The 18864-nt window shown below is 49.3% G+C and overlaps 1 protein-coding gene across 1 annotated transcript in view; it reads right to left on the bottom strand.

The window, feature by feature from the left end:
• Positions 1-18258, bottom strand: part of Fcgbpl1 (Fc fragment of IgG binding protein-like 1) — a 37993-nt gene extending 19735 nt beyond the window's left edge. Inside the window, 6 exon segments of the mRNA NM_001164656.1 lie at positions 885-1477; positions 3330-3891; positions 5702-6306; positions 8206-8776; positions 14306-14655; positions 18197-18258. Coding sequence (NP_001158128.1) covers positions 885-1477; positions 3330-3891; positions 5702-6306; positions 8206-8776; positions 14306-14655; positions 18197-18251 — 2736 coding nt within the window. The 5' untranslated portion in view covers positions 18252-18258.
• Positions 18259-18864: the final 606 nt, after the last annotated feature.

Raw genomic sequence — 18864 nt, 5'->3', positions numbered from 1 at the left:
CGTGCAAAACAAGTTGCTGTTGTTGCTATAATTGTTAAGGGATGATGGTGGTTACAGAGTGTCCTCTGTCCTTGGACCTTTCCTACCTCTGAACTTTTCTACATTGTGACTATATCAAGTGCACCTTGTGGGTAGGAAACCAAGGAGTTGGCTTGGGCAGTGTTGGGTAGCAAATTCCCTTAAATATAGTTCATCCTTGAAGGGGGCTCATTAAGACTCAGAAGTTCTAAAAGGGAGCTCTATAAGACTCACACGTCTCAGGAAGTTCCTAAAACTTAGCAGATACTTAAGGTCCCTCCCTCCTCAAGGTTATATAAGCAACGGGGACTGCTTGGAGACTCTCCTACTTGCAGAACTAGCTGATGGTGGTTCAGAAAGCTCCAGAGTTTCAGCTTTGCTCAGTCCTCATCTGTGCTGGGGTGGATTTTTTGTTTTCCCGGTTTGCTTTGAGTTGTTTACAATGAGTTTATTCCTTTAAGAAACCCAATAAACTCACTGGTTCACCAAGTTAAACATGGGTGGTATTGTTAGTCTGGCCCGTAATTGATTCCCATCTAGGGGTGAGCAGATGTTTGTTCCTGACTTCTCAGAAATCATGTCCCACAACATGCTGGGACCAGGCATAGTGGGAGGAAGATGGAGCGCATAGGAAGATGAGGAGAGGGTTAGTTAAAGGTAGAACAGGAGAAACAAAGCAACATTGGAAAGGCTTCAAGTCCCCGAGGCCTCCCTCCTCGTTCTAGGCTTTCTACCCATATTTCCTCTTGTTGTGGTCACACTTTCTCACACATTCTCTTGGGTCCTAGACTGAGCACTGTTCATGCCCCACTCACATATCAACCCCCGGGGTCCATGTCTCCTCCAGGGCCCCACCTCTGCCTCACCTTAACCTTCCACTGATTCTGCTCCAGCTGCAGGGTGTAGTTGGCCACCTCGATGGTGATCATCTTGGTCACACTGATTTGCTTGTCGCCCCGGACTACATTCTCCTGCAGTATTGTGAACGGTTGCAGGCCAGGCTGGGTCCAGCAGGTTTGAGCCAGCACGTACACACAGGTGCCCATGAAGTCGAAGCGGCGGCCATCAAAGGTAGTGTAGTGTGAAGCCCCTGACACATGGCAGGTGGCAGAGCCCACCCCCACACATCTCAGGATGCCATCTATCACTTTACAGACTTCATGTGGGCCGCAATATGAGGGCTGACAAGACACCAGGCCGCCCTTATTACAGTGGCAGAGGGAGTTACACTCAGGGCCAGGATAGAAGTCATCTCCTGGCGCATGGTAGATGCCCTGGTACACGCAACCACAGGATGACAGGGGTATACAGATCTCACCGCTCAGGACAAAGCCCTCATCACAGACACAGCTCTCATAACAATCTGAGCCACAGCCTCCAGGCACCGGCTGGTCTCCACAGGTCAATGGACAGCCTCGCTGACACAACTCATAGTGGCTGTGAGGTGGGCAGTTCATTGCTGCAGAGAGAGGGGCCAAAGAGATCAAAGACTTTTATTTATTCTTGGGTGGGCAGAGTTGATTCCTCAGTATACACGAGTGCATGCAGAGACACATACAGAGACACACACAGAAAAACAGACACACACAGAGACACATACACACACACAGACAGACACACATAGACAGGCAGACAGACACACAGACACACACAGATAGACACACATAGACAGACAGACACACATACACACACAGAGACAGACAGACACACAGACACACACAGATAGACACACATAGACAGACACACAGACACACACAGAGACAGACAGACACACAGACACACACAGATAGACACACATAGACAGACAGACAGACACACAGACACACACAGATAGACACACATAGACAGACAGACACACATACACATATGGACAGACACACAGACAGACACACAGACAGACACACACAGACAGACACACACAGACAGACACACAGACACACACAGATAGACACACATAGACAGACAGACACACATACACACATGGACAGACACACAGACAGACACACACAGACAGACACACACAGACAGACACACAGACACACACAGATAGACACACATAGACAGACAGACACACATACACACATGGACAGACACACAGACAGACACACAGACAGACACACAGACAGACACACAGACAGACACACACAGACACACAGACACACATAGACACACACACAGACACAGACAGACAGACACACACACCCCATTTCAAGAGACTACCGTGTTTAGTAGGGTCAGAGGAATACCCTTTTATTATAGTTTCTGAGCCTCAGAAATAGAATTCAGTTCTGATGTAACTGTAGTTTGGGTTCATCTGTAATATCTTTAGTGACACTGCTCATGCTGGATATAAATGATAAGACATGTTACATATTTTAAATAAGTCTATGCATGCCTGTATGTACAAACTGGGCAGTATATCAGAGAATATAGCATCAGCTTCTTCATTTTGTAGGATCAGTAAAATATAAGTTTGGTGGTTTGATTTCAGGCATTAAGAAATATTTAGTAATTAAAAATAATTACTTATACTACATTTTAGTGAAAGTGTTTAGTGTCACAATAAATAAACCAATAATCAAACACAGGCCTGGAGAGATGGCTCAGCTGTTATGAGCACTTATTACCCTTCTCGGGGGACCCAGGTTCGGTTCCCAGCACCCATATAGTAGTTCACAAGCATCTGTATGTTCAGTCCCAGGGGATCTGATATTTTTTCTAGCCTCCTTGGGCATGTCTTGCCCATTGGTGCATAGACATAGATGCAAAACATTCACATGTATGAAACAAAAATAAACCTTAAAACAAACGAACAAACCCAAGCAAAGTCAACCGTTTCTTGTTCCCCCTTACAAAACGCGAATCAACCTTATCCGGCGGACAGCTCTGTAAAGGCAAAGGGAAGCAGCTGATCAAGCAGGCTGGGCGGGAGCTCCCCAACACATCATGCCATGCTTGCATCATGCCGTGCTCCTACCACAGCACCCCATAAAATCTAAACTTAAAGGATGCCCCAACACCGAACTACTAAGACCAAGGCAAAGGAAATCCGCACGCTGTGGGCTGTTGTGGGCTCTAGGCATGCTGGTCATTTCAAGGAAAGTAAAATGAAACCAGAAGAGGTGGAAGACCCTGTGTCTTGGTCATAGCAGCCTCCTTCCTGTATGTACACAGCGGTTTCCTATGGTCTCAGCTCCACGGCATAAGCACAGGCCCTTCTTCACCAGGCAGCGGAAGGATCAAACAGTGTGACTCGTACGCTAATGAACAAGCATTAGACCCAATCCCAGGTTGACTCCCTTGGTACTCACGGCAAAGATCCTCAGTCCTCCATGGAAGCACGGCGACCCCAGAAGACTGGCATATAGAGGTGTATGTGGCCAGTGAGTCGCAGAGTGGCTTAGTTTGGCCTGGCATGCGGCAGCAATCGTACATACACTCTATGAGGGCACTGTTGAAGGCGGGCACTCTCCAGCAGTGCCTGAACTCCCCGGATATGTTACCAAGAATATGACATTTCTTCGTAATAGACTTTACTATTTCCTTTTTGAAGCTAGGACACAGAAGTTGCTCGTCTGTCCTGCAGCCAGGATGTGATGACACCAGCCACTTTTTCCCAAAGTCTCGAGGGTCAAGGGCTTCTCCTCTAATCTGCACACCCAAGTCATCACGTGGGTCCCCGTTGAAGTTCCCACAGAGCCCACACACACCCTTAAAATAGTTGCTGGGCACCTTGGCGGTCACGTGGGTGTCCCAGTTATAGCTGATGGTCAGGCTGAAGTTCGTGCGTAGGATAGCGTACTTGCCTTGGCGGAATACCACGAGTTTTCCACCTAGGGCTTGAAAGGGCAGGTAGTGCAGGATGCCATTCATCTGGATAGAGATGTGGGAGGACCAACAGTCAGGATACCTGCCTCCGAGCTCCCCAATACGGGTAACCCCTCTAAACCTCTTCATTTAGTCTGGTCTAAAGACCTTTGCACTTACTTGTTTTAAATACATGTTGTTAATTAATATTCAAGCCTTAGGTAAAGTGAGAGGTGGGAGAACATTAGTTCCTCTCAATAACTGTGCCCTCTCTTTATCTAGAGCCTTTCCATACCAAACTCTGAGGGAGTCAGAGCCTGGCACACAGAAAATTCTGTTTCCCACTCTGAACTTGTCCACCTTCCCTCTCTCCACAACACAAGCCATTACCCAAATTTCTCTATTATAATCATGAGCCACTGCTTGAGTATCTAACAATTCATTTCTACACACACACACACACACACACACACACACACACACACACTTTTAACTTTAATTTTTATTAGTTTTTAGACAATGTCTCTCTGTAGCATTGGTTATCTTGGAACTCATTATGTAGACCAGGCTGGCCTCACAGAAATCCTCCTGTCTCTGCCTCCCAAAATGCTGGGATTAAAGGCATATAGTACTATAAAAACAAATAAGTACTATCTATCTGTCTGTCTGTCTTCCATCTATCTATGTATCTATGTATCTATCTATCTTTGAGGCAGGGTCTCATTGTGTATCTCTGATAGGCCTGGAACTCAATGTATAGTAGATGTGGGAACCACAACAATGACCCCAAGAACAATATCTGGAAGTCCGATGGCTCACAGGCTACCTTGGAATTTAGAGATCTGTCTGTCTCTGCCTTCTGAGTGCTGGGATTGGTTTGTGCACCAGCCTAGCTTTCACCTTTTCTGGGGGGATGGTCAAGGGGTGTCTGTAGACGTCAGCTGTAGAAAGACAGAATGTCAGAGACGCTATCTTTGATCACAGGATGGGACTTATGGTAGATTTGCAAAATCTATTTGGGAAGACTTGAATCAGAACAATTGTCCTTTAGTATGAGTAAGTGTGTGTGTGTGTGTGTGTGTGTGTGTGTGTGTGTGTGTGTGTGTGTGTGAAGGGTTGTCCTTTGACCCTTGCCTAGCTGGCTGGTCCAGCTCTGGGTTTTCAGCACTAGAGAGCAAGAAGAGTTTGATCCTCAGGGTAGCTGAGCCATGTTCTGGACAGCACAGCAGACAGCCTGGTGTGCAAGTCTGAAAAGAAGTAATGGCGTGGGGCCCACCCTGGGGAGAAAGGGCACAGAGAAGAGGCAGACCAGCAGCCTGGCAGCCTGGCTTTCCTTTTGTTTTCTTGGAGTTTTTGAGACCAGAACTCACCGTGTGCAGTCTTGATGTTGTATCTGGGTGGACAGACATTTGCTCAGACTGAGAGGCTGAATAAGCATCTCTACTCCCCCCACCCCCCACCCATAACACAAATGCTCACGTTGTACCGTACATTTCACATCACCTGTCACCTTGCTCTCCGGACCAGTCTTTAGACACAAGTCCATCATTCTAAGCTTTTCCAAGAACAAAACTAGGAACCGCTAATCGCTACTGAGCACCAAGACCTCTTTTTCAGATCCTGAAGATAGGGATTCGTGACCTCCGCAGAACTACCCAGAGACTGGTGGCTCCCAGTGGAGACCTATTCGATTATGACCTCTGACCTAGATAAGACAGTCTGGGAGTCTGTCACAGAACCAAGAAAAAGTAACAGGGCCTGGACCTTCACCACAAGATCATTGAGTGAATCCCCCTCCACTCCCGCCACAGCCATCAATCTTTCAGTGGATTTGTGCCTTCTCCTGCCGGCTTCACGCCCTGCAGCACCCACTCACCAGCACTTTGCCTTGGTATTCCCGGCGCACCTCCAAACTGATTCCAAAGGCCTCTAACTTCACAGAACGCACAAAGCTTACGCTTTGACTTCCTCGGCGTTCATTTTCTATAAACACTTTGAAGTCGGGAAGGGACGGGTGCTGGCCGCAGGAGGCAGTGAACAAATATGTGCAGGTGCCCATGAAGTTGAAGATGCGCTCATCCAGACTCATGTAGTGGGGGTCTCCGGATGCCCGACAGATGCGGAAGTACTCCGGGGAGCAACCGAAGGAGCCATTCCGTACCCCACAGTGCTCATGGAGCAGACATCCTGATGTGTTCCTGCAGATCACCTCTTGAAAGTCCGCATCGCAGGTACAGCGGAGGTGGCATTTTTCATCAGCGTACACTTCTTGACCCGGGGCCAGCAGGCGGTCCTGGAAGGTGCACCCACAGGATGAGACAGGCATGCAAAGGCCACGACTGGCCACGAAGCCCGGAAAGCACACGCAGCCCTCCACGCACGGGCGCGAAGAACAGTTGGTCGGTAAAGCTTCTGAGTTGCAGGAGGCCGGGCAGGCGGGGCTGCAGAGCTCATAGCGACTGTTGGCGGGACAGGTCAGGGCTGGAGGGTTGGGGAGAAAGGGTGGGTCACGTCAGGTTTGGGATTCCCTGAAACAATGCTGCTTCCTTAGAGGTCACGGCCCTCAGTTAATGGAACTCCTACTTCGTTGATACTCAGGCCCCAATGCCCCCTCCGTCCCATCCTTGGGCAACCAATCAGGCAGTGGGCAAATCACCTTCCAAACCCACGCACAATCTGTCTCCACGGCCCAGGAACCATAGCAGCCTTCTGACTGGTTCCTCCTCCCCGGTACCGTATGTGCTCCTCACAGAGCGAGAGGGACTGTGAATGCAGGCACAGACCAGGTACCTCGACCTCCTGTGGCTCCATCTCACTCAGGAGAATGCAGAGTCCTCCTGAGGTCCTAGGGTTCCCCTATGCTCCCCACCATCTCTCTGTCCCCATCTCCCCCACTCTCCTACTGGCACACTCTGCCTCAGCCTCAGTGGATCCACAGGTACCTGGTCCCAGGATTCCCCACTCAGACCCTTGCACTAGCCATTTCCTCTAACAGACTTTGTGGGTAAAGACGAAGGCTGCCCAGATGGCCTAGATTCGAAACACCAGCTCCTTCCTTGCCAAGGCTTTATGAGCCAATGGCTCTGTATCTCAGTCTTGCCCGGAGTAAACGGGAGGAGGCAATACTGGTTTCACCGGATATACGGATTGAATGATAGAACCACAGGCGCTCCATGGTCAACACTGGGGCGACTTAGCTGACTCCATGGCCCGGATGGGCTCTAGGATCCACTGTCATTGGTTTCCTACGTCTTCCCTGAGCTTCCAGATACTATCACAGTATCCTGCTCTTTGAAGGTATTTTCTAGTTGCTCTGCTAACTCCCTGGCTGTCCCTCCCCACCCAAGATATAGGTTCTGTTGGAGTGAGGACACAGCCTGGGTCTGTCACACTGAATCTTCAGCAGGGAGCACAGAGCCTACAAAATGGACAGGAAGGGCAATGAACTCACTGGCTTCTCCTTTGGAGTTTGGGTCACAGGACAATGGGGCACAATGGTGATACAGGCAGGTCCAAACAGTGTCTTTGTCTCCCTCTGGATTCATTGTTCCTCTGAAATCCTAGTCTTTTTTTTTTTTTTTTTTGGTTCTTTTTTTTCGGAGCTGGGGATCGAACCCAGGGCCTTGTGCTTCCTAGGCAAGCGCTCTGCCACTGAGCCAAATCCCCAACCCCTGAAATCCTAGTCTTAACACTGGAACTCAGGTTGGTTTTTTCCCTCACTGTCCTGCATGCCTCTTCAGGATAGTGTTATGTTTCTCTGAGCTGTCTACAGCGCAGACAAGTTGCCATTGGCTTTGTCCTCCACATGGCCAGCAGGTATAGGCTCATAGCAGGTTTATTGACTGAATGAGGGACTGTCTTAGTGGATGGGCGCCTGGCTAGTCATCTTTGGTTTCGTGCAGAGGGCACTGGGGGTCATTGGAGTGTTACAGCCAAAGAATAATCACTGAATTTGATCTTGCAACTTGGCAGACTACCTTTCGTGACAAACCTCTGTGGTCCCCTGGGTCAGGAGCCCACACCTATTCCCCCTTTTCTGGCTATTCCAGTCCTTCCCATGGATTTTAGATTGGAAATTGTTATTCTAAGAATATCCTCTTAGTCCCCCTCTAGCATCCTTTATCCCTCTCGAATTCCCCAAATCTTATCCTGCATTCCTCTCCAACTAATCTACAGATGTGCTTGAGCGCCCTCTCGTGGCAACCTCAATCACTGCAGCCTATCGCGTTCACTACTCTGTGTGTCCCTGTGGCCCAGAGTGTCTTGGCCATCACAGTGTTCCTGTCATTGCCTGTCACTGGGCTGAAGCACGATCAGTGCTCTGGTACCAGTGGGTTCCCCAACCCTCACCAGAACTCCCTACCCCTGGCTTGAACTCACGGCAGTTGGTTCGTGATCTCCATTCCCGGACAGAGATGCCCATGTCCACACAGGCTAGAGCATAGGCATTGAGGCCATGGCACAGGGTGAGACGTTCCCCTCCTGTCACACACATGTCGTATACACATTCTTCCAGGAAAGGCTTGGGGTCCAGAAATTTATGACAGTCAGCAAATGGGCCCGAGGGCAGAATTAGCATGCCACAGAAAGGGTCTTTCTTAAAGATCTCGGCCTGGCTTGGGATGCAGGAGGGACAGTTGCCATAGCAGCCGTCATCACATAAGAGGTCTTTATCTTGCACTTTCCAGCTCTTGGTGAAGTTTAGGACATCAGAAGCTTGCTTCCCATCAGGAGTGAGGAAGTCATCAGCAGGGTCTCCGTTATAGTTGCCGCACAGCCCGGATACCTGGTCTTGGAAGCGCTTGGGCAGGCTCAGACTTAGCAGGCAATCCCAGTCATAGGTGACCACCAGCCCAAAGTCCAGCTCTATAATACCCCGTGTTCCACTCTGGTACACACGCAGGCGACCCTTACTCAGGGAGACAGGCAAGACTGAGTACTGGTAGTTGATCTGCAGAGAGGCGACAATAGTTAGACTCCTGTGTGAGCTCTCCTTCAGCCCTACATCTCCTCCACTCAAGTGCCCAGCTCTAGCCACACAAGATGCCTTCCTTCCTTCCTTCATCACCAGCTGAGCCTAGGAATGCTTACTCTTGCATCTCCAGTAGCCTGAAATGTTCTTCCCCAAGATGTGCATGGAGACCTCCCCCCAACAGTGTCTGCTGAGGTGTCACTGGCTCGGTGAGGCTGTCCCTGATCACCCTTTCAGTAGCCGTTCCTGCTGCCTCTCTTCCTCTGATCCCCAGTCCCCACAGCTTCTAACCTTCTCTCACAATGTGCGAGTTTCCCACATGGTCTCCCTGTCTGAATCACTGGGAGGCCACCTCGTGGTTTTATCTCCAGTGCCTCCAACAGTGGCTGGCAGAACGGCAGGCCCATTACAAGCATGAAGCTACTGTGAGGAAGGAACCTGGCAGGTCTGGGGGCAGCAAGGGGCAGCTGCAGGGAGTCAGTGAAATGGCGGGATGCATGCTCATGACGTGAACAAGTGAGAGACAGGAGGCTGTGGGCAGAACCAGTCAAGACCTGTAAGCACTGAAATGGGGACAAATCTGGCAAAGGGTTGCCAGTCTCTTTAAACCACCATCACTGTGGAACGGTGGGGATAGTTTCCTTTCTGTTGCTGTGACACAGTGCACTTGCCAGAAGCTACTTTGGGGGAAGAAATCACAATTCATCCATGAGGGAAGCCAGGCTTGAGGCAGAAACCATGAGGAATACTGCTTGCTAGTTGGCTCACTGGGTCAGTCTTAAGCTCTCATACAGACCAGGTCCCTGTGCCTAGGGATGGTGCTACCCACAGTGGACCAGGCCCCTCATACATCATTCAACAGCCAGCACAATCCTTCACAGACAGGGCCACAGGTCAACCTGGCCTAGACAGTTCTCAGATGACTTTAAGCTGTGTCAAGTCAACAATTAGGGCTAGCCAGGGCAATCAGCATGAGCAATACTGGGCACAATGAACAGGTTAGTCCTCAAATGGTAACACCAGCTTGCCAGTAACCTCAATTCATTCTCCCTATCCCAACTCCTACATGTGGATCCCCTGGTATACCAGGAGTAACTTTTGAAGATTCTAGCCTCTGATGAACAAAACTAAATGCTTGTTGCTAACCTTAAAATCCCTCATCATGTGGGGGTGTCTTGCCCTGCAGTGGCTTTGAGGTCTTGATTTATCTGCATTTGAGATCTGATTGGCTTATGTGTAGAGGAGCCCTGATTCTTTTTTTTTAAATTTATTTAATACTTAAAGGAGCCCTGATTCTTACCTAAAGTTCTGATTGGCCCAGAAGTTCCTTTGGACCGAGGGATCTGGTTTTTCCACTACTCTGTTCCTTCCTGGTGGTGAGGACAACTATATCAACTCTGGGTGCCTTTTCCCCTCTCTGTGTCAATTGTGATTGGGCAGTCCTGACTGATATTCTGTTGGCTGTCTTTTTTTTTTTTTTAGGAGTATTTTTTATTTATTTATTTATTTTTTTGATTCTTTTTTTCGGAGCTGGGGATCGAACCCAGGGCCTTGCGCTTCCTAGGCAAGCGCTCTACCACTGAGCTAAATCCCCAACCCCCTGTTGGCTGTCTTAATGTACAGAACTGCTGAGCCCCAGTTGGGAAGGAATCAAGTCCATGACTGGACCTGCATAGAATGGGCTTACAGTCTCTTAACTAGTTGCAACAGACATTTAAAATTCCATGCTATTAAAATTCAAAACATCAAATTTCCATTAGGGGCACAGTACTGCAATATAATATGGCTTAGGTATACATTATATAAAAAAGACACTTGACTCTTGGATGGGCCATTGAACTTTTTTTTTCTTTTCTTTTTTTTCAGAGTTGGGGGCCGAACCCAGTGCCTTGCACTCTACCACTGAGCTAAATCCCCAACACCGCCATTGAACTTTTATAGTTTCTTGCAGTTGGAATTGTTTTGTCAAAAGTCAGGAATGTGGAATTAGATATCTTCCATAAGTATACACACACACACACACACACACATATGTATGTATGTATGTGTATATATTGTATATATTACATATGTATAAGTAATTATGTATTAGAGAGAGACAGAGACAGAGAGACAGAAAGAGACACAGAGGAGGTGTCCACAATGCTTAGAGACATTGAATCCCCTGGAACTGGCGTTACAGACGGTTGTGAGTCACCTTATGTGGGAGCTGAATCTGGATCCTCTGGAAAAGCAGTATGTGCTCTTAACCACTTTTATATAATTCAGATTTTTTTCTAAAGGTGGGAATAAATCTAGGGTATAAAGACCATACATTAAAGATAACCGTCTCAGGTTGGAGAGATGGCTCAGCGGTTAAGAGCACCTGACTACTCTTCCAGAGGTCCTGAGTTCGATTCCCAGCAACCACATGGTGGCTCACAACCATCTGTAAAGAGATCCGATGCCCTCTTCTGGTGTGTCGGAAGATAGCAACAGTATTATATACTTATATATAATAAATGGATAAATCTTTTTTAAAAAAAGATAACTGTCTCCTAATTCACAACAAAGACCTTGAAGGCAAAGGACCAGTGTTACTTTAAGCCCTGGAGTTCCCCAGTTCTCAAAGAGCATCCCTCCACCTTTTGATGGATCTGAGCTGGCTCCTCTCCCCTTCCACGAAGCTGTTGGAACATCAGGAGAGAACACTTATTTAATGTATTGGTCACTCTGAAGTGGTCTGTGCAGAGTCCCTCAAGGCACCCAGATTTCTTAGGCTTTTCAATTGAGTGGGGCAGAGGGCAGCTCACTGAGACGCACCTGGCAGGTTAGTCCAACGCCCAAGGATGACCCAGGCATTGTTGGATTCACGTCCCATTTTGTTGGGATAATCTTTTTGTACACTGTGTATCCCTGTCCTTCCTTGCCTGTCTAAGGCATCCTCTGATTGGTTTAATAAAGATCTGATGGGTAATAGCTAGGCAGGAGAGGATAGGCGGGCAGAGGTAGGAATTCTGGGAAAGAATCAGGTCCAAACCAGACATGGAGAAAGTCAGACATAGAGAGCCACATGACAAATGTGGGCCAGTATAAAAGGGGTTAATTAAGTTCTATGAGCTAGTTAGAATCAAACAAACACAAGCTATAAGCCCTAAGCATTCATAAATAATAAAAGGTCTCTGTGCCATTACTGGGAGCTGATGGGTGGAGACAGAAGAAGATACTATTTCTACTTGCAACCCGTTAAATTGGTCAAAGGCTAGTGAAGCTCTCTGCCAGCGTTTTCGCTACACACCACCCATGGGAAGCTGCTGTCTTAAACAAAGCTAGAGAGAGAGAACTGTCAGGCCACCTCCCAGCTCTACACATTCAACAGAACAGGAGGGGCTCCTATCCCAATATGGCAGGTGCTGGCTGGATATTATCACAAAAGTATCCCGTTAGGCACGGAAGCAAAGACGCTTGAATAAGATACAAAGTTGCGTCTGGTAGACGCTCCAGCTGTTTATTGTGCTAGTTCTATCAGGTTGCTGTGGCCTCTTCCCCTTGGGGACAGAGATCTAGCCCCACATTTTCAGCTCTCTTTCTTTCTTTCTTTCTTTTTTTTTCTTTTCCGTAGCTGGGGACCGAACCCAGGGCCTTGAGGTTGCTAGGTAAGCGCTCTACCACTGAGCTAAATCCCCAACCCCCATTTTCAGCTCTCGATGCTCTGGATGAAGGGGGTGGCTTGTTTGTTCTTTCTATTAGTAACAGAATAACTGAAGACTCTTTTGGCCTTGTCATAAAGTCTGTACCAAATTACAGTTGAATGAAGTTACATCCAGAAGCCTCCAAAAGTGTATGGGGAGTCAGTAAATTATAGATGATTAAGGGGACAGAGGCCTGGACCTTTCTTAGTTGGTGGACTCAGCCTCAAAAGTCTATAACGACTAAGACTATAATGACTAGTGAGGAGGCCACTGCACCCTCTTAGAACTAGCACAGTAGACAGCTTCGGAGAACAGGAGTCTGTGGTGACTTAGCTAAGGACAGAGGAGGCTTGGGGATTCCCACAACCCACTATTCACCGTCCCTTCCCTGTAACAGTGGGGGATGGAGGGACAGGATGAGGATGGAGCAGTGCGTAGCAAGACAGGATGGGGGAGGAGAGGATGATGACACCCGGTTGTGAGGTGCACACTCAGAAGCCTTGCGACTGACACAGAGTTCTAACTACTCTTTAACGAAAAGAACTAATCCTGCCGTGTCTCATTATGAGAGTACTCGGGAAGTCCTCGAGGTGTTCCTATGGCCATTACAGTGCACTCTGGCTGACCACCTAACTCGGTTTCCTATATGTCCCAGCACGACCAGTTCCACAGACTTCACAGTGACTTACTTTGTGAATTCAATGCTCAAGTGAGTTTGCCCCGAGAGGCAGAAAATGCAAGTAAAAGTAACACGGAGATAGAGTGTACCTAGGAAGAGGATGGATCCTCCCCCCCCCCAACCCCTGAAAGCCACCATATTGCTGACACTGTAGAAAGGGATGATGGGACTCCAGATGGAGCCTACTGGGGGTTCTTCGAAAGAAAGAGCACCATCTCCCCCACTTAAAACAGCAGTGTTTTGTGTGGCAGGAGGCACTCAAGGAAATCCAAACCACAGTTTCAAAAGCTTGATCGCCTGACTGGTCACTTTATAGTTCTCCCACGGTGACAGGAGAGTGTCCCCAAGTTCAAGACAGGAGCTGCTAATGGATGGATGTGAGCACACATACCGTGCCCACAGAGGTCCGAAGAGGGCATCAGATCCCCCAGAACTGGACCTACAGGTATCTGTGACCCACCTGACAATGAGTGCTGGGCATTGAACCCCAGTTATTTTCAAGGGCAGCAAGTGCTGTTAACTGCTGAGCCATCTCTCTAAGCCCTCTCCTTTGAGCCTCTAATTTTCCTTTCGTTCCTCGGGACATTCTCTCTGCTTCTATAGACCAACAAACATCTATATAACAGGAGGGCAGAGGGGGCCGAACTACTCATAAGCAACAGCAAGGCTCACAGGACAGGTTACCACGTTGAGATCAGCCCCAGGTGTGAACTGCTGTGGTCACGTCACGCATGTGGGCCAAAGTAATCCCTTTGTGGGATAAACATTGTTCCTCTCAAGAAATGACAGTGATACCATCTTCTCCAGAGCCCCTCTGGAACCAGAGCTGAAATGGCGTTTATTCAAACCATACCCTAAGCATGGGTAACAGCTCTCTCTGGCTGTGCACAGCTACTTTGTTTCCTGCTCCTAAAAGCTCACAAAGGTCTTGTCATTACCTGAGATTCAAGTTTACTTTTTCTACCCAAGGCAGCTACGTTGAGTCAATCTTCCGATGCTTAACCCCCTCCCCCCATCCCTTTGGTTGGCTTATTTAGATGATGGTGAAGCCCAGTCCGCCACACTGAAAAAGGGACGGTTCAGGGCCTAACACCAAGGGTTCAGCTCCTTTTGGATTGGTAGTTCAAAACCTTCAACTCGAAGCCTCGGGGGACTCACCTTGGCGAAGCCTATCTCTCCATACATCAGGGACACGGTGTAGTCGTAGGCATGCACGGTGACCAAGCGCACGTAGGAGACTTTGTTGGAGCTCCGGTGCTTGTTCTTGGCTTCTACTTTAAAGGCCAGCAAGGAGTCCTTGGTGCTGCGAAGCTCAGTCAAGACGTAGGTACAGGTGCCCATCATGTCATAGCGACGGCCATCGAAGGTGGTGTAGTGGGGATCACCCTGGGCGCGGCAGACAGCTCTGGGCTCTGGCACACACCTGGCCTTCCCACTCTCCATCTGGCAGCGCTGCCCAGGTGGACACTGAACGCCTTGGCAGGAAGCCTCTGTTGGGGCGAGCCGAGCTGGGGAGGGAAGAGAGTTGGAGTTAGAAATGCTCCTGAGGTCAGACACCTGGGGCCTCCTCCAATGTGGACTGTGCTTGGTTGGCTCACGACTACGCCCCCTTCTACAGGCTTGGAAACTGAGGTTTGCAGGCTCATGGAGAGAGCTCCTCTCCCAGGGTTTCTGATCCACAGTTTAGCACAGCTTGACCCTGAGGAATGGCAAGTCATGAAGAAGGACCAGGAGCGACTGCTGAAACATTAAACCATTTATAGTTCGATGTCCCCCCTTCCTTATCTTCCCACCAGGCTAGAAGTTGCCAGAGGATAGGAGAGGAAGATGGAGTCTTTAGTAAAATGGAGACCACTGTCATAGAGGGAACCTTAGTAGAAGTCCTAGCGCAAGTGCCCAACCCTGGGCCATTGGACAGATTATTTTCAGTGCTCTGGCTTCGGTGTCCTGTGATACGGGTCTGACAGTAACAGTTTCTCTGTAGGAATTCGAGGGCGACATTGGTGTTTTAACAACTTAAAGCATAGGCATGGGAACTATAGCTTGAGCTCTCATGGGGAGAGTGTCCCTGAGCTCGCTGATCCCCAGGGGCTTGGATTCAACAGTTTAACAAGCTTGGCCCAGAGAATTGGCAGGTAGTGAAGAGGAAGGAGGACCAGCTGCTCATCCTTCTCTATCCCTCGTCCCACCTGACTGAAATAGCCCAAGGGTAGGAAATGGAAGAACAGGACAGGGGCAGTGGGGGTAGAGTCCTTGCTGTGTAAGCAGGAAGACCAGCTTCCAGCCTTGTAAGAGCTGGCCATGGTCGCAAGTGTGTTCTGTTAGCTCAGTGTGTCTGGACTGAGCGATGGCAGGCAGATCCCAGGGGCTTGGCTGCTCAGCAAAGTTTCGCTGACTGAAAGCTAGACATCAGGATCTCAAAGACAGACAAGGCAGAAAGGGGTCAGAGGAGGATCCCTGACGTTGACCTCTGGCCTCCACACATGCATGCTGGGCTGTGCATACTTGCGTACACACATGAGTGTTTGGGTGTTCATACCTTCGCACGCCTGCCTGGGTCTGCATACCTGCATAGATACAGATACACACATGCAGAACACATATACATGCGCAAATTTTTTTTTTGAAGGAAGGCCCAGAGACACAGAAAAATGGAAAAATCATGGTGTAGAGCACCTCAGCCTCTAGCCAAGACACCAAGATGGGACACTGTGTAAATTATAAATGCTCTTGCCTAAATGTTCTAATTCACCAGGGAGGAAGCTTCGTCATAGAGATTGGAGAAGGGTGTTGTCAGGTTTCAATAAGCTAAAATGGAAGGAGGTTTGTAACTGAACCCCAGGGTCCAGTATTACTTGATATAATTAATTGTCCACCCATTCCCATTCCCCTAGTCATTTCTAAAGCATTCCTTGAAGTGGGCTGCCCCTTTTTGCCAGGATAAGGAACCCCTGTGTCTTGGGTCCCAGTTTGAAGAAGACCATCTGGGAAGAGACAGCCCTTCCTGGTTGCCCTCCAGTCCTCAAGAACTCTCTGACAGGCCCCTCTCCCACCACAGCTCACCCTGCACCGCCCTGATCTCTTGCCACAAGCTAATCCCCAGGCCTTATCTCTACACGAGAGTCTCTGAAACTGAAGCCCAGAGAGGTGGAGTGACAGGCTGAAGGCCACCCAGGCACAACTGGAGTTAACCCCAGGCCCTGTGGCTCTGGCTCTGTATCCTCACAACATGTGGGGAGCTTCTGAATGGGCTGAGCCTGAGGTTGCACACAGAGCCCAGGTTCTGTTCCTTAACTATGTCAAAGCAGGTGAAGCTCCCAGGGAGGCCGGACTGCAGAGACGCCCCATCCCCGGGTCCTCACTGTTACTGTCTCTGTCTCTGGATCTCCTGGCTTTGCGCATCAGCGGGCCTACGTGAGGAGTGGAGAGTAGCCGTCAGCAGCGAGTATAACTATTAGTTCTTTAAGCATCAAAACCTCAACTGGCCCCTTCCATCCCGGCTCCTTGGGTCTCTCCAAGACCCTTTCTACAACCTCACCACAAACAAACACACAATGGCTGATGCTTGAACAGTGGACAATCCTTGGGACTGTGCTCTGCTCCGTAAGCCCTGGGGCACTGTGGTTGGTGAAAGTTTTTGAATCTTGTTCCTGGTTGGAAACAGGAGAGAATTAAAGAAGTCTGCCAGGGATGCTAGAATTGAGAAGTGCACAGGGCAGCTGATCCTGGGAGCTGGAGAAGAATGAACAGGAAAGCCAGGGAGAAGGAAGTCAAGGAAGGTATGGGAGGTGGGCACAAAGCCCTGTGTCCAGGGCCTCAACAGGGCACAGCAGTATCAGTTCTTCCAAGCTGGGCTTAGCACTTAATGTCTACTCTGAGATGGTGTGGTCAGAATGGCCTACCATTGTATGCCAAAGCAGCCATCTTATCCTTGACACTGATGGGGCTGAATCCCCACCTCAGCAGGACCTTCTGTAAGGTATTGTCTGCCTGGCTGAGGAGAGAGACAGAGGCGGTGCTGTCTGACAGACTGGAGATGAAGGGGCAGAGACAGGCCTTGCTGTTCCCAGACTGGGAATTCTGCAGGAAGGCCGTGAGGAATTCTTCCCCATCAGTGTTCCTGGGGTCCACTGTGGCCTCCCAGGTCAACCCTGAAGAAAACGCAGTTGTTCATCTAGTCCTCCCCATTACAGACCCAACCCTTGGCCTTCCTGAGAACCTTCTGGAATAATTCTCCCTAGGCTCCTATTCCCTTCCTAATGTATGCAGCACCCACCTACAAGCCCTTCTGGTCTTGGCTGCCCCAAAGCCTGAGCACCATGCACACGGTTTTTGAACTCAAATACTGCCGGGCCCGATGAAGGATAGAATGTTGCGAGATAGTCCAGGAGGTGACTGTGGGCGCTTGGAGCACTGTCCTCACCTCGAGTAAGTGGCCACCATTCGCTTTTGATGTCTGCACTTATGGTTTAGTAACTCAGTAGCTCTGGTTGCCCTGGAACTCACTCTGTAGAACAGACTGGCCTTGAACTCACGGAGATCCACCTCCCTCTGCCTCCCGAGTGCTGGGATAAAAAGGCGTGCCCTACCGTGCCTGGCTGTGGTAATTTATTTTTGATGTTACATCTACTTTTCTGATGAAACTGGTTGGTCTTATATGAAGTTTTTTATGAAACCTCAGACCCTAACCCCCCTTTTAAAGTCCCGTGGGAGCACGCATGCACGCTGACGGGACTCAGTTGCTAGTACGATGATTCCTGTTTTAATAGATCTTGGCGGTTTCTACAAGAGGATGGAGGGAAGTTGAGGATTATAGAAGTATAGACAAAAATCCCCTAAAAATCGAAGCAGGTAGACTTTCAACACCTCAAACATGGAGTGGGGGGCTCCCACCTCATTGTTCTGTGAGTTCTCGCTTCCATTGCAGCTAGCCTGAGAGGTACTGGGACATGATTTATGGAAGGTTTACAAATGAAAGATGCTGACCCAGGCAGGCCAGTTTCCTTGGTCCCACGTTCCAGCACGTGGATGAGGTTGAATCTGACTTACCCCACAGGAGACTTGCTCCAGCCCATAGTGCCCACCAGCTCCATGGAGGTCCCATATCTGCAGCAGGGAGAGATGGAGGTTCATATAAGGCTGTCCTACTGTCCTGCTGGAGACTGTCATGGAGATCACAGAAGAGGACAGTTCGGGCACAATGGCTACTTGGACTCAAGGAAGACTAGGGCGGGGATGGGGTTGGGTCAATAGGACCAGGTCGTGGGGAGCTGTCTGCCTAGTATATCGGGGAGTGAGTTGGAGGTTCAGAATCCAGGGACATGGGTGGGAGGACTGGATATTCAGCTGCCCTGAGGGTAAACAGAGGAGGTCTAGAAAGAAAGGTAAGAGAGGAGATTATCTATCCCACTCCCGTAGAGAACCCCATCTCTTCTCACCTGCAGGTCCCGGAGCTACAGGCTCAGACTGTGGACTGCGTTATATAGTGCAGCTTCTTGTTCCCTCAGGCCATGTCGTTGGCCACCTGCCAGGCAGATGATGCCAGCTTCCTGGAGGAGGCTGCTGAGATCAGGCCAGAGGGAATGGTGAGTCCCAAAGTCTTGAGAAGGGTAGAGGATAAGTCTACAGTCTGTGTTCTGAGATGGGTGTGAGATCAGCTGGTGGCTGCACCCCAGGAGCCACAGAAAACTTTGGTCTTGAAAGAGGGCTGGGGTCTT

Source organism: Rattus norvegicus, chromosome 1 (genome assembly GCF_021556685.1).
Source record: "Rattus norvegicus strain SHRSP/BbbUtx chromosome 1, alternate assembly SHRSP_T2T, whole genome shotgun sequence".
In the NCBI taxonomy this organism is placed as follows: Eukaryota; Metazoa; Chordata; class Mammalia; order Rodentia; family Muridae; genus Rattus; species Rattus norvegicus.
Note: the sequence above shows the minus strand (reverse complement) of the source record. Positions and strands in the feature narration are given on the sequence as shown.